The sequence below is a fragment of the Carcharodon carcharias genome, chromosome 14 (assembly GCF_017639515.1).
Source record: "Carcharodon carcharias isolate sCarCar2 chromosome 14, sCarCar2.pri, whole genome shotgun sequence".
Lineage (NCBI taxonomy): Eukaryota > Metazoa > Chordata > Chondrichthyes > Lamniformes > Lamnidae > Carcharodon > Carcharodon carcharias.
The window spans coordinates 130,640,551-130,656,208 of record NC_054480.1 but is presented as its reverse complement, the minus strand read 5'-3'; the positions used below and the strand labels follow the sequence as shown (position 1 = coordinate 130,656,208).

Sequence of the window (15,658 nt, the reverse complement as noted above, 5' to 3'; positions counted from 1 at the left end):
ATTGATTTTAACAATTTGCCACGAGCTCTGGCTTGCTAGACCAGCACCATAACGAGTACATTACTGTATCCAAAATCTAATTTCTCTGCTCTGCTAGAGTTACAACCAGCAATCTCCAATATCAAGCACTCATTCTTCATTGAAAAATCAGCAAACTATTCAATCTTTGAAGGATTTGGTTTTGCTGTAGCTGCTCCATTCCATGAAGATAGAGAAGTTGAGTATCTGAATCCATCACTGAATTTTGCATGTGTCACTCTGAGATTCAGTATAGTTTTACTATAGTTTTGCTTTAGCAGTATGAGACACAATCGCACACTGGAGTTGCACTGAAATTATTTTCAGGTTATAACTGGTTTGTGCAAAAAATACGTTTCAAAACTTAATCCTTCTAATTGCACATTGCTGCAAAATTCTCCCTGATAAGATGTAAGGGCTGAGAGGAAGACAAATTTTATTCTGCTTTCTAGAGACATTCTAAAGTTTCTGAGGAGTGAGACAGTGGTCATCAGGAAACATTAGCTCATTTTTGAGGAGAAGCACAATACTTTACAAAATAGACACAACTGTAAAATTTCATGAATGCGAAACTATGCCCTACTGCAACTGTCAGATATCTGACTCAAAGATTTATCAGATAATGACAGCATGGATACCTAAGCTTCCAAAGTGTCTGTTCTCCCTGCCTGTAAATTTTTTTGCATATTCAAATAATCTTGCTTGTTAATGGTAACTTCACATTGTAGGTAACCTGTATAATTACTGGCATAAATCTAACTCTCAGATATTTAGGTATACATTGTATATTAAAGTGGGTGATAAGCTCTTCTTTAAATCTTCTTTAATATTTTGACAGCATTCCGTAATATTACCTTATTTTTTTATAGATGCAAATTTGAGAACATTTGCTGAACAAGGGATCTCCAATTATTCAACGTTGCTGCTCAGTGAGGAGCACAATCTGTTGTTTGTAGGAGCTAGAGATGCAATCTTCGCACTCAACATTGACAATGTTTCAGAGAGCATTTCACAAGTAAGCACATTGAGAGAAATCTCCTTTTTTAAATATTTGATGGATCATGCTTGTTGATATGAATACGAAACTGGTAATGCTACAGGGGCAATGTACACTCAGAATGTAGTAGCAAAGCTGTGGTCCCTGATGCAAGACCCCTGTTCTAAAGATCAATTGTTTCTAAATTGTTTCTCATGCTTATTTATCTTTAATCCTGCTTGCATCTTTAGATCTCCCTGTGCCACTGTTCCTCACTGAGATTAATGTGAATGCTGTTTGTAAGAACTCTGAGGACCTCTCATAACAACATGATGTAGGAACTGTTTCACCATTCAGTAGTTTATAACACAGCTTAAAGATAAGGGGTCCTCAATTTAAGGCCGAGATGAGGAGGAGTTTCTTCTCTCAGAAGGCTTGTTAGCCTTTGGAATTCTGCTCCCCCCCCCCACCCCAGTGAGCAGTGGAGGCTGGGTCATTGAATATATTCAAGGCTGACTTAGATTTTTGATTGACAGAGGAGTCAAGGTTTATGGGGGCACAAGCAAAAAAGTGGCTTTAAGGCCACAATCAGATCAGCCACAATCTTATTGAATGACGGGGCAGGCTTGAAAGGCTAAATGGCCTACTCTTGCTCCTTTTTCTTATGATCTGTTCTGCTGAGTATTTCCAGCATTTTCTGTTTTTTTTTATTTTGGATATGCAGCATCTGCAGTAGTTTGCTTTTCTCCCATTTATCAAGTTGAATTTCAAACTGTATATTTTTTTCACCCCTTCACTTTTATTGGCTCCTCTCCTGAGGATGCAACGTTATGCTAGGCATGATCTTGTGTTGTCTTGCCCAAGTACTCATTTTTTGGGTGGTGATTTTTGGCAGTCTGTTCGATTTTGGGGGCAGCAATATCACAGCTGATACCAGTCATGCCCTTCACTCACTGCCCATGCACGCTCATTTTTCAGCAGTGGGCCATGCATTAGATATTGAGCAGAACCCTGAGCGGTTTTTTTTGTCTCCTAGTAATCCAGGGGACTTACAAATTTATGCTTAAAAATTTATTTAATCAACCAGTTGGCACATTTTCAAAAACCATTCCTTTACCTCTGGCAGATTAATTCAGCTCCAAATGATAAAGGAAAATTGATATTTGATAAAAATGAAGGTTGCCAAGTGAAATGAGTTATCTCATCCCAGTTTCCAGCAGATGCGTGATCAGATTTCCATTGTTTAAGAGCGTCTCTTTATTTATTTTTTGGCCCCGTAATTTTCTTACAGCCAGAGAAGGCTTGCAGGAGTATAGGTCCATGGGTCGTGTCTCCTGGTATTTCTTCTAAGTAGCCAGTCTTTATGTGTGAGCATTAACAGTGAATGTTAGCAGGCTATTTGACTGGGTAGGAGATCACAATTAAGCATGCTTCTCCTACCCCTTCCAACTCAGTGTATCAGCCATGGTTGATAGCATGAGTTGGTAGCACTCTCATCTCTGAGCCCCAAGGTTCTGAGTTCAAGTCCCACTCCAGGCCTTGAGCACAAAACATTCTGTGGATACTCCACTGCAGTACTGAGGCAGCACTGCACTATCAAAAGTGCTGTCTTTTAGATGTGACAATAAATTGAGGCCCCTTCTGCCTGGTTGGGTGGATAAAAGATCCTATGGCATTATTTTGCCCTGGAACAATATTTATCCCTCAATCAACATCACAAAAAAAAGATTATCTGGTCATTGTTAGGTTGCTGTTTGTGGGAGCTTGCTGTGTGCAAATTGGCTGTTCCGTTTCCTACATTACAACAGTCATTACACTTAAAAAAAATACTTCATTGGCTGCAAAGCACTTTTGAGATGTCTGGTGGCCATCAAAAGTGCTATATATATGCAAGCCTTTTTTTCTTCTTCCTCTTCCCTTAACATCCAGCAAGAGCCAGTGGACAGTGATCCTGAAGCAAGTTGGCCAGTCTCAGCAGAGTAGCATAAGGGGTTGCAATTAGCCTCAAAATTCAGCAGCAAAAAAATTGGCTCAGGTCCAATTGCTGATGGTTAGCTAGAACCACTTGCTGGAAAGCAAGTGTGAGGATGGTAGGTGTGTACGGAACTGGGCTTGACTGTGATTTTCCTCTCGCTTAACAGACGAATTGCTGTCTGTTACTATTTGGGATCGAGCACGAAGAATAGTCACTTGGTAGAATGTGTCAGAGTGCCTGTAACTAGTGCCTACGCAATCGTATCTGTACAAAGAGTCAAAGAGAGAAGGAAGGGGGAGAAAGCGGCAGATAAAGATGGAAAGGAGTAACTTGCTAAAGGAATAGTTTATCTTTTTCACATCAAAGAATTAATAGAAATCGCAGTCTGCAACTAATATTTCAATCAGTAAACTTTAAAAAAAAGTGGTCCCATGATTTGATTTAAGCAACATAAAGAACAGCAAATTGTTTAATGCTTGTTCAAATTAAATGAGAATTTCATTTTTTTGAGTAGTTTTGTCATGAAAACAAGTCTCCTTTCTACCAAAAGTTTGACTGCTCTTCAACTTAACCATGCTGTAGAAGTTAAACCTTCTCAATGAGTAGACTAAAGAAGGTAATGTGATGAAAGAAACAATGGGTCAAAGTGATGTGCTAAAACACAATAACAATCTGTTTTGTTACGAGAAATGTCTGTTTAGAAATCTTTTAAAACCATGCTCACGTGGGGCCGTCTGTTGCATACAACGTAATTGACCTTGGACACTGACACTCCAAAATGGGTTTGTTTATGGCTTGTTTCTGCTATGGTGAATTGTGTTAGAACAGCGGTGTGGGGAAAAATTATCAGCAGCAATTCAAACTTTGTGTATGTGGAAACCAGCCTTTGTGAAATGTAAACAATTAGAGAAGCACCCTAATTTACAGTTGTAGATTAATTGATTAAAAACAGATTTCTTGCTCCCACTACAAAATTCAGTCGCAGTGACAATATACCATGGGACTACCATGTTACGTTTGTACAGCTGGCTAGGATGAGTCTTTCCTGTAGAGGGCAGGAAGTTGCTGTTCTGTTGATGCCTTTGTTTTGGAAACTCTTTATGACTTTGGCAGAGTTTCTTCAACCAAGGTCAGAGAGTTACTGTTGACTGTAATTCTTTGTCATGGGCCAGGATTTATCTAGCAGGGAACAGGTTGTTTCATTCAGGTTTAATTTGCGCCAAATGTCAGGCTCTTTAAAGGGGCCATAGCTTCAAAATGTTTTGCCAAGTTTTGTGTTACTTGGAAACGGAGAAAGGACACTAGTTATTTTTGTCACCATGGTATATGCTAGGTTTCAATATCTGGGTTATTTGTTAAAAACAGGTACTTGCATGAAAACCATGCCGTTTAAGTAAACAAAAAATTGTGTAAATTAGGAGAGAGCAGAGACTGGAAAGGACAGCAGTGAAAATGCAAGAATGGAGATTAAGCAATATGCAAACAGGATTAATGGAATTATGGGGCCGGAGGGGTGGGTGGGAAATGGATACTGAGAAAGTCAAGAGGTAACATTCATTTTAGGAAGGAACGTTGTTGGAAAGAGTACAATTATCCCTTTGAATGACATTTGTGCTCATTATTAGAGAGTGATGCAGTTAAATCCCAAAAAAAACTTGTAAAAGGAGTGGATGAGATTTGACCTGTAGGCTATCTTGTTCTCTCTCCTTTTTTGAAGGCATTCCATACAATAGAAAACACCCTTTTAAGAGAAGGAAGAACAAAATTTGATCTGGGTTGCTTTTTAGAATTCACTTCAGCATAAAGGCTGTCTAAGAGTCCAGACTCCTGTGCTACTCTACCTTCTTTCATTTTCAATCTATGCAAACAAACACTTAGCCAGGTCATGATGAAGAGCCATACAGACTTGAAATGTTACCTCTGTCTTCCTCTCCACAGATGCTGTCAGACCCGTTAAGTTTTTCTAACAATTTTTGTTTTTGTTTCAGATTTCCAGCATCCGCAGTATTTTGCTTTTAACTTAACCAGTCTTCATGTGTGTTGTCAAATGTATATGCGAATATACAGCATACACCTGTTGTATTTTTTCGGAGACAGCGATAAGTTCAAGTTTGGTTGCTATGCCCATATGCTCGCCTCAGTCACCCATCTGACAGAATTTCCCAAGCAGCAGAATCAATGGAGGGAGAGGTAACAGAAGAATCTGAAACTAGAGTAACGGCTCCTTACCTGCTGCTGTTTCTCCTGTACCTGTCACTGGCTAATTCGTTTCCTGCTCCAGTTGATTTTCCGCATCACTCCCCTGCATTTTTTCCAATAACTTGGGGAAATCCCATGGACAGCCCCCATTACTGGCTTCTGCTGGTGGAGGCTGAATCTCTGCTTGCTACTGTGAATCATTGACTTCTGTTGCATGGTAGCTAGAAACAGTTAACTGGCTTGAGGGTTGTCCTTGCACCATTGTGTTGGCTGGCCCTTCCAGTGCCTATGGCTCATCTAATCACAGGAGAAAATCACTCAACAATCAAGGAGCCCTTTTTTTGTGTATGAACTGTGAAGTGAGTTCCTGCATACCGTGAAATAAACTAGCACAGAATAATAAGTGTGTGTGTGTGTGTCACTGCCTGTTTGCTGGATTTGGTTAGATTTTCAGAATGAACCTCCTGTCTACGCAAGAGGTGCTGGAGCAGTTTGACTAAATAATAAAAAATCAAAGTTTTCTGGGGGATCAAGGCCCAATATTATCTCACACTCCTCCAGAAAACACTCACCATGTATGATGCCCACTATTAAAATTGCCATATTGTAAATGGCACTTGCTATTGGCTCAGAAGATTTTAACTGAGTGGCTGAGCCATTCAGACCAGAAAATTAGCTTTCCTTGCATTTCCATTTGGTGGTGCTATATTTTAAAGCACCTGACTAGATAGTGCACGCTGTGATGCAAGGCTGCTGATCTTAACAACAACTTGAATGTGGTATAACATCCTGAAGTGCTTCATGGGGGAAATTTGACACAGCCACAGAGATATTAGGACTGAAATCTTCATTAGCCAGGTCAATTTTATGGAGTGATTTAAAGGAAGAGAGAGAGCGATAGAGAAGTTTAGAGAGGAAATACCAGATTTTAGGACCTGGCAGCTGAAGGCTCGACCACCAGTGGTAGAGCAGAGGAAATCTAGGATATGCAAGAGGCCGGAATTGGAAGAGCCCAGAGATCTCGGAGAGTTGTAGGGCTGGAGGAGGTTCCAAATTTAGTGAGGGTTGAGGCCATGGCATGATTAAAAATAAAAATGAGAATTTTAAAAAAAACTGACTGTTGCCAGATTGGGAGCCAGTGCAGGTCAGCAGACAGTGGGAAGCTGGGTGAAGGGGACTTGCTGTCAGTTAGGATATGGGCAGCAGAGTTTTGGATGCGTTAATGCTTATGGGCACTGGTAGGTGGGAGCCCAGCCAAGAAAGCATTGGAACAGTCAATTCTGGAGATGATAAAGATTTGGATGAGTGTTTCAGTAGATGATGGGTGGAATTCGGCAATGTTACTGAGGTGGAAGTAAGTGTTCATTTTATGTTGAAACTTTTATGCATTTAAATTGACATGTCTAAGCATTCTCGCAAATGAAGTGGAGATGACATTTAACTCCACAGCCTTTTACTTCACTGTTCTGAGTTTTTCTGCAATTATCAGAAAAACAGAGCAAATCACTGAAAAAATGAACAATTTTAATTCTCCATTGCTGCTGCAATATTGACTAAAACCTTGACATTAACAATCTTAAGGTTTACATTAGTTTATAACATTTTATCTGTTATTGCAGTCTCCCTGCCAGCCTAAACAAAATGCAATGGTATTTTCTTTCTGTTAGTAGATTGGATGTTGATGTGAAAGTTTAATCAAGCTCTGCTGTTTAAAGGAGATAGCAAGACACATGAGGAAAACATTATCATCTTTCAATTTCTTTGCACTTTGTAAATTGTTCCATTAACTTTAAAAGTCCTGACAGTTAACAGCCGACAGAGTTTAAATCCTTTATAATCTTATTTTCTTCTGTGACTCACAGGCCAACTCTAGCTGGGCGGGTGGGTGGGAAAGTTGCTTCCAGGCCTCCCCCCAGTGCTGCTCAGAACCATCCACTTGGAAGTATTGCAAAACAGACCAATAATGTCTTGATTTTCTTTTCCTGACCTCCTTCCTCTGTGAGGAAATGCTTGGCCCCTCCACTGTGTGGTGCCCTGTAGTGATGTGTCAGGTACTGGTAACTGCAACGGAAGTATGTTTACTTAGTCTGCTGGTTTTGGTGTAATGTACTGTATTATTATGCAACTCAGGCTGTTTGCCAGGTCGTTTGATGCTGAGATCTGGTTTCTTAGCACTTTTACATTTGCCCTGGGTTTTGGAAGCATAACCAAACTTACTTATGTGTGTGACTTTCATGCCTTTTATATTTTGTGCTGTGCCTGTGCTCTAATATTTTAAATTGAAGACAATTCACTTTACTCTTTTTTTTAAAGTCCAGGTCTCCAAATGACCAGCTCACCACTTTTCCAAGGAGAAAAAGTGAATCTTTGTTGCAGGCCGCTGAACAGAAGCTGGTTACAGTAATTTTATATTCTTCAATGCCACTGGCTCTTGGACGACCTCTTTTGGAAATCACTGGTACTTCGACAATGTTAAAGTGGCTCTGCCAACCCATTGGACAATTTGGAAATATTTGTAGTGCTGTCCATTTAACCATCAGTTCAGTGATGAATATAAACAAATCCAGCAGAGGCCATTTAATGAAAATGCAGTGCCAAGCAACGGAGACTTCCAGAATACTAAGCTATTTCCCATTCACTCCAACAGCATAAAAGTCCTGATCCAAGCAAAATGTTTGATACAATATTCTGAATTGAGCAAAACTGTTTTCCCAATTAAACAGCTGAGCAGTAAAGGGTGTGAGGAATAGTGTGTGCTAGAAGCCAAGGCTAACTTGCAGAATGTTGTCTTTCCACAATCTGGCCTTGAAAATGCTAAGATTATGGTAGTAATAAAAAGCTAGGGCGTAGAATTTCGGCTTTGGTCAGAAGCGGGAAATTGTGTTGATTAGGTTACAGTTGCAGTTTCTGCTTAAAAAAAATTATTTGTAACGTATGCAAAGTTAAAACCTTCTGTGAAGCAGCACAATCAGACAAAGTAATATAATGCAGTTAATTTTCCATTTTTAAATGTTCAATACATAAAGCAAAACGAGCCCAACCCGACCAACTACCACCCCATCAGCCTACTCTCGATCATCAGTAAAGTGATGGAAGGGGTCAGTCATCAACAGCGCTATCAAGCGGCACTTGCTTAGCAATATCCTGCTTACTGATGCTCAGTTTGGGTTTTGCCAGGGTCACTCAGCTTCTGACATCATTACAGCCTTGGTTCAAACATGGACAAAAGAGCTGAACTCCCAAGGTGAGGTGAGAGTGACTGCCCTTGACATCAAGACCGAGTGTGGCATCAAGGACCCCTAGCAAAACTGGAGTGAGTGGGAATCGGGGGAAAACTCTCCACTAGTTGGAGTCATACCTAGCACAAAGGAAGATGGCTGTGGCTATTGGAGGTCAATCATCTCAGTCTCAGGACATCACTGCAGGAGTTCCTCAGGGTAGTGTTGTAGACCCAACCATCTTCAGCTGCTTCATCAATGACCTTCCTTTCATCATAAGGTCAGATGTAGGAATGTTCGCTGATGGTTGCACAATGTTCTGCACCATTCGTGACACCTCAGATACTGAAGCAGTCCATGTCCAAATGCAGCAGGAGCTGGACAATATCCAGGCTTGGGCTGACAAATGGCAAGTAACACTCGCACAACAGAAGTGCCAGGCAATGACCATCTCCAACAAGAGAGAATCTAATCATCAGCCCTTGACATTCAGTGGCATTACCATAACTGAATCCCCCACGATCAACATCCTGGGGGTTACCATTGACCAGAAACTGAACTGGACTAGCCATATAAATACTGTAGCTACAAGAGCAAGTCAGAGGCTAAGAATCCTGTGGCGAGTAATTCACCTCTTCGCTCCCCAGAGCCTGTCCACCATCTATAAGGCACAAGCCAGAAGTGTGATGGAATACTCTCCGCTTGCCTGGATGTTGCTCCAATAATACTCAAGAACCTTGACACCACCTAGGACAAAGCAACCTGTTTGATTGGCACCCTTTCCACAACATTCATGTCCTCCACCACCGACGAACAGTGGCAGTAGTGTGTACCATCTACAAGATGCACTGCAGAAACTCACCAAGGATCCTTAGGCAGCACCTTCCAAACCCATGACTGGTGTCGCCTAGAAGGACAAGGGCAGCAGATATATGGGAACACCACCGTCTGCAAGTTCTCCTTTAAGCCACTCACCACCCTGCCTTGGAAATATATCGCAGTTCCTTCACTGTCGCTGAGTCAAAATCCAGGAACTCCCTCACTAACAGCACTGTGGGTGTACCTACACCACATGGATTGCAGTGGTTCAAGAAGGCAGCTCACCACCAACCTCTCAAGGGCAATTAGGGATGGGCAATAAATGCTGGTCTAGCCAGCAATGCCCACATCCTGTAAAATGAGTTTTTTTTAAAAATGGTGACCTGATAAAGCCTTATTATCATAGTTAAAAATGGGTTCATCACAAAGTAAGCATTTTTAATAAATGTCAAGTCCTCCACCTGTGAGTGACCTGGCCAAAATCACTGAAAATGACTTACTAAACTGAACCATTTTCGAGTTTCGTTGGTATATGTTAATTAGTGTCTTAGTAAATTACATTTTTTATATATGAAAAGGATTTTAAAAATGTCTACTCCAGCGCCTGTCTGCCAGAGAAAATAAGCCCAGTTTGAAAAGCATTCTTGAACCAGTGCAATTGGAATCTCGCTATTTCTACCTGGGGCCAATTTTTGGGTGGTGCCCGATCCAGGCAAATTTAATCTTGAACCAGCATAAAGGATCACAGAAACTCAAGTGCAAGTGTTTTTGGGTGTATCTCACCAAAGTTTTTAAATTCCCCAAATTTATACGCTGGTTCAGCTGATTCTGCCCGAATTGTACCACTTTTATTGGCATAAGGGAGCTACTGTTGGTTAGCATTTTTTAAAAAAAATTGGCAAACAGCTGGGTTTTTGTTGCTATGTTCAAAAATTAGCCTGTTGCTGCATGTTATATCGAAATAACTCCCTTTTCCACTTAATTAAATTGCTGAGTATTAAAAACAGGGGGAGCAGCTTATACATTTGTCAGAACTTCAAATTCAACGGGTTGTGCTCAGAGCTGGAATTTTCCCAGCTTGAATGACAGAGTTATCGGAGCCGGAATGCTCTATCTGAACAGATGATGGAAGTTGATTCCATAAATTACCTTAAAGGGACTTTAAGGAGACAGGTACTCAGAAGAGGAGACAAAAAGCAGGGATGTGGGACTAAGCCTGACTGCTGTTTTAAAGAGCTAGCACAGCACAAAGGGCTGAATCACCTCCAATAAGTCAGAATCATTGTAAGTTCCAATGATTCTATCACTTCAGTTTGGGATTTTGGAATTCTGTGCAAGAATCATCGTTTCAATGGAGCTAATTGCAGGCAGCTTTATGTTTTGCTAACCTATTCGACATATCAGGAAAGCGGTAATTAACACTTGCTCCTTGTGCTGATTGCTCGGTATTGTGTCTTAGATGGTTGGCGTGATTCAGAACAAATGAAGTCGACTGCAGAAACCAGCAAATCATGTTTCAGAATAATAAAGGCTGCAGATCAGGGAGCACCTATGGGTGAAAAAATAGTCAGTTGCTGTTTCGGGCCCTATGACTCTTCCTCAGGATTGGAAGACATTATGGAAGAACAGAAATTTAAAAGGGAGACAACAAGTGAAAGGGGAAAAACACACACACGAATGTGAGGGAGGCTGGTGTAAAAGTAGGTCAACACCACCAGTGCAGGGCAGATCACCAGTAGTGTTCCAACTGGTGGGATGGTCTGCACCCTTGTCATCAGATTCCATGGAAACCTCCCTCTTCCTGGTTTTTCATGCTTCCCATTCTACCAATATCCCTTTAGGTGTTCATGCTGTGTCTCATTTAGATATGCCTTTCGCTTCTTTGATGCAACTTATCATGCTTTCCTTGTCTCTTGCTAATATTACATCAATCATTTTATTGTCTCCTATTCACAGGTCATTTTTCTTCTCCAGTATGTTTTTTTTCCCTTTTTCCCCCTTTCCCACATGTTCCTTTTTAAATGTGGTTCGCCTGTAACATCATCTACTCCTGAGGATTGGTCATAAGGGCCTGAAACATCAAATTACTCATTTTTCCACAGATGCTGTACATCTTGCTGAGAGTAACCAGCTTTTTTGGATTCGGGTTTCCAGCAATACTTCGCTTTTGAAATGCTGTTTTAAAGCTCCCTAAGTTTGCCCCAAGTAATGACTGTGCTCATCGCTAGTATTGCATGTTTATGAGTCTCCTTCCCCATTTTTCCAGGCGATGTGGGCTGTTCCTGAACACAAGCAGAATGAATGCATGTACAAAGGAAAGTCGAGAGAGGTATGCTTCATAATTATTTAATACTCCTATGCAGACAGTAATTAACCGTAACTATGTAGCCAGTAATGATAATGGTTTATAATAAGATGGAGCGCTGATGAAGTGAAGAAAACCAGCAAGTACAGGCATTCTGGAGTGACTTCAGGTTAGTTGGAATGTGCTACTACCTCCTCAAAAATATATTTATAACGCTAAGGCTTGTGACAGAAAAGTTTCCACAAACTAGTCGTTTGGTAGTACAGAACTTGAGTATTGCTGAAAAGAGAGAGACATGTAGAAGCTTTACGTCTTGCACTCATTAGGACACTTCGCAAGCTGCCTGGTTTAAATGTCAAACAACCCTTGGCAGCTAACTATCAATCACCATCACTGGTGCATTCTCCATGGCAACACCTTTACCAATCGGAGTCCACTTGCCAACCAATCTGCATTCTCTTCTCATACAGCATGAATTGTTGTTTTCCACTTATGTTGATATTCTTGCAAAGTGTCCTGATGAGTACAAGACAAAAAGCTTTGACATGTCTCATTTATCAGCAATGTCCACAAACTGTTAGTTGCCAGCAGTCTGTTCCTGGACTTTACTGCAAAAGCAGAGAACTGCAACTTTTGGACATAGAAAATATCAACTCAGATCAGCAAAATCGATTGTTTTCCAAAAACAAAAGGAAAAATGTCTTTTTATGTTCACGAAGGTATGTTTGCAAGCTGCCCACAAGTCACTTTTCATGTGTGGACTTAGGCAGGGAATGTCAGCAGACTGAGGCCATCATAGCTGTATCCCGTTCTACCAATCACAGAATTGTTATGGTGCAGAAGGAGGCCATTCGGCACATTGTGTCTGCGCTGGCTTTCCAAATGAGCATCTTGACTTAGGGCCAATCTCCTGCCTTTTCCCCTTACCCCTGCACTTGTTTTTATTCAAATAATCATCCAATTCCCTCTTGAATGCCTCAATTGAACCTGCCTCCACCATACTTCCAGGCAGTGCATTCCAGACCCAAACCATTTGCTGTGTGAAGATTTTTTTTCTCTCACATCGCATTTGCTTCTTTTACAAATCACTTTAAATCTGGGCCCTCTCGACTGTGCCTGAGCCATTTCTTTTTTGAAGCCTATTGTTCAGCTACGGTTTTTCATTCCAGTCTATCCAGCCCAGCTCCGTTCTTGCTCCATTGAAGTCGGCTCTCCCCCATTAATTATTCTTATCCTGGATTGTCTATTGCCCTTTTCTACCGTCATCCTAAACCTTATGATACAGTGATCACTCTCACCTAAATGTTCCCCTGCTCACACATTTCATCTACTTGACCCACCTCATTTCCAAGAACCAGGTCCAGCTGTGCCTCCTTTCTTTTTGGACTGGCCACCTACTGCTGTAGAAAATTCTCCAGAACACAATTTAGGAATGCTTGCCCCTTTCCACCCTTTACACTAGCACTGTCTCAGCCTACATTTGGATGATTAACAACCCCAATGGGCAGAAATTTCCCCCCCTGTCACGGGTGTTGTTTGGGGGTGGGTGGGGGCCTGCACGCGAAAGAGCGCAGAAATCTCCCTGAGGCACAGAGGTGCCTTAGGGAGACTAGTTTCACTCATGAAATACTGAAGAACGGTAAGAAAAAAATTTAAGGATGTGCCCCCTCATGTGAAACCTGAGCTGGGACATGTCCATTAATTTTTTCAAAATTTTTAATTTAATTAATAAACCCTTCATGAAACCTCAACCCACCCGTGGATGAGGTTTCATGAAAAATGTGAAGGCCGCCCGGGCTCTTCGCCTGCCTGCCAACCTTAAGGTTGAATGGCAGCTTGCTTAACAACTTTAATTACCTTCTTACTGGCCTTAATAGGCCTTTGACAGTTCGGAGAGTGCGCAGCCGACTTGGCTGCGCACCTGCTGAACCGACAATCTAAATGACGCCTGGTGACATTGGGACACACGCCCAACGTCACCGGGCATCATTTTACATGTCGGCGAGCGGGCCCCATCTCGGCTCACCAACCAGAAAATTCTTCCCTGTAATGTTTGCACCTCTCTAATTTCCCTGCAGATTTGTTCCTCTACATCCTTCTCACCACTTGGCAGTCTGTAGACTACACCATGCAATGTAATTGCACCCTTTTTGTTTCTTAGCTGTAGCCAAATTGATTCTGTCCTTGAACCTTCTGGGACATTCTCCCTCCAGCACTGCAATGGTCTCCTTAACCAAATACCACCATACCACCTCCTTTTCTTCCTTTCCTATCTTTTCTGAACACCTGTACCCAATAATTTTTGACACCCAGTCCTGCCCTTCCTTGAGCCAGGTCTCTGCCACAACATCCACATGGTATTTCCACATGGCAATCTGCATCTGTAACTCCCCAATCTTATTTAATATGTTCATTCATTTCATGTACAATAACCCTGATTTAGACTTCATTAGTTTCTTCTTTACTCTGACTCCACCTATTAATTTGCTATTCTCTGCTCTAGTGCTATCTGTCTCTTTCAGTATTTTGTGCACCCTGGTATTCCTCTCTAATATTTTCTCCTGGTTCCCACACCCCTGCCGAGTTAGTTTACAGAAGTGCTTTCCAGTGGCCACATCCCTGTGCAATTGTGATCAAACCTGAGAGCCTAGGGTGATGATTCTCCTTTTCATTGCTATCCTAGTGTTACTGAGACCAAGTGTAATAGTTCCATCACTTCCCTGACTGGAATTGGATAGCTCCATGGATCAAAGCTGATTAATTATATGCAGACTCTCTTGTTCTTTTTTTGTCTTTCCATTGTTCTCACAGAGAACGTTTGCATTATCTAACAGTTCTCTGCTGTCAGCCCAACCCATTAACCTTCTCTCTCTTATCAGCATGTCTATCGTTTCTCTTTTATCTGTTAAACTGCTTGCTAACCTGTCAATTTTCAATTTTGATAAAGGGCGATACCTGAAATATTATCCTGTCTTTTCTCTCTCTCGTGCTGACTGATCTACCTGTGTTTTCATTTCCTGGTCTGTAGAACTCAGTACCACATCATGCAGTACATTTATTAGTGATGCTGCTGGGGTAATTGCATTGTGCTATTTCATTAAATTTCACATTCAATTCAAATGAGCATCTTCTGTGTATAGTTGTTAAAATCCTATTTTGCCAAGACTTGTATCTAAAGTGAGTTTGCCGCAAGTATTTGCTAGATATTGCACTCTCTATTGCACCATAAAATTTTGTGTCAGAACTGATAATTTAATATTTTTGGATTATGTATATTGTTATAGATTAATTTTTTAAAAATATTTGTTCATGGGATGTGGGCATTGCTGGCTAGGCTAACATTTATTGCCCATCCCTAATTACTCTTGTTCAGAGGGCAGTTAAGAGTCAACCACATTGCTGTGGGTCTGGAGTCACATGTAGGCCAGAACAGGTAAGGACGGCAGATTTCCTTCCCTAAAGGACATTAGTGAACCAGAGGGGTTTTTACAATGGTTTCATGGTCATCATCAGGCTTTTAATTCCAGATTTTTATTGAATTCAAATTTCACCATCTGCCATGGCAGGATTTGAACCTGGGTCTCTTGACCCAGGTCTTTGGAACCTGAAAAAGAGTCATATTGGACTCAAAACTTTAACTCTATTTCTCTCTCCACAGATGTTGCCAGACCTGCTGAGTTTGTCCAGCACTTTCTCTTTTTATTATTTTTCACACCCCTCTGCTTTATGGTCTAACACATGTCTGAGCTGCAGCTTCTTATACGAGTAGGCCATTCCTCCTCATGAGCATTTTCTGCCATTTTAGCTGCTCTGTGTCTTGCCAATTGTGGGGGAAAATAAATGGTTCAGGAACAATGCTTTTATTCTACAATGGGTCTTGTCCCTATATTTGACTAACGACATTTTATTTAAGTTTTAAAATATTTGTCTTATATCTTTTACACAGTAATTATTTGAGGGCTAGGAGTCAGAACATGAATCAACCTATGTTGTTTTTGTACCTCACTTTGGAGTCCAACTGTGGCAGTAAAAGTGCATTCCACCTTTCTGCCTATTGTGCCAGCCACTCATAGGATATGAGTTACAAATGTGTGCAAGGTGATCTGCATAAGTTGCTAAAGGCGAATTGCTGTCTTCAGCGTTTATTT

At 41.1% G+C, this 15,658-nt stretch overlaps 1 protein-coding gene across 2 annotated transcripts in view; it reads left to right on the top strand.

Moving 5' to 3' along the window:
• The window catches only part of LOC121287377 (semaphorin-4E-like), a 71,197-nt gene that overhangs the window by 30,978 nt on the left and 24,561 nt on the right, over positions 1-15,658 (top strand). For both annotated transcript variants that reach the window (XM_041205193.1, XM_041205194.1), the window contains exons 3-4: positions 888-1,033; positions 11,472-11,534. In XM_041205193.1, the coding sequence (XP_041061127.1) occupies positions 888-1,033; positions 11,472-11,534 (209 nt within the window). The remainder of the gene's footprint in view (positions 1-887; positions 1,034-11,471; positions 11,535-15,658) is intronic.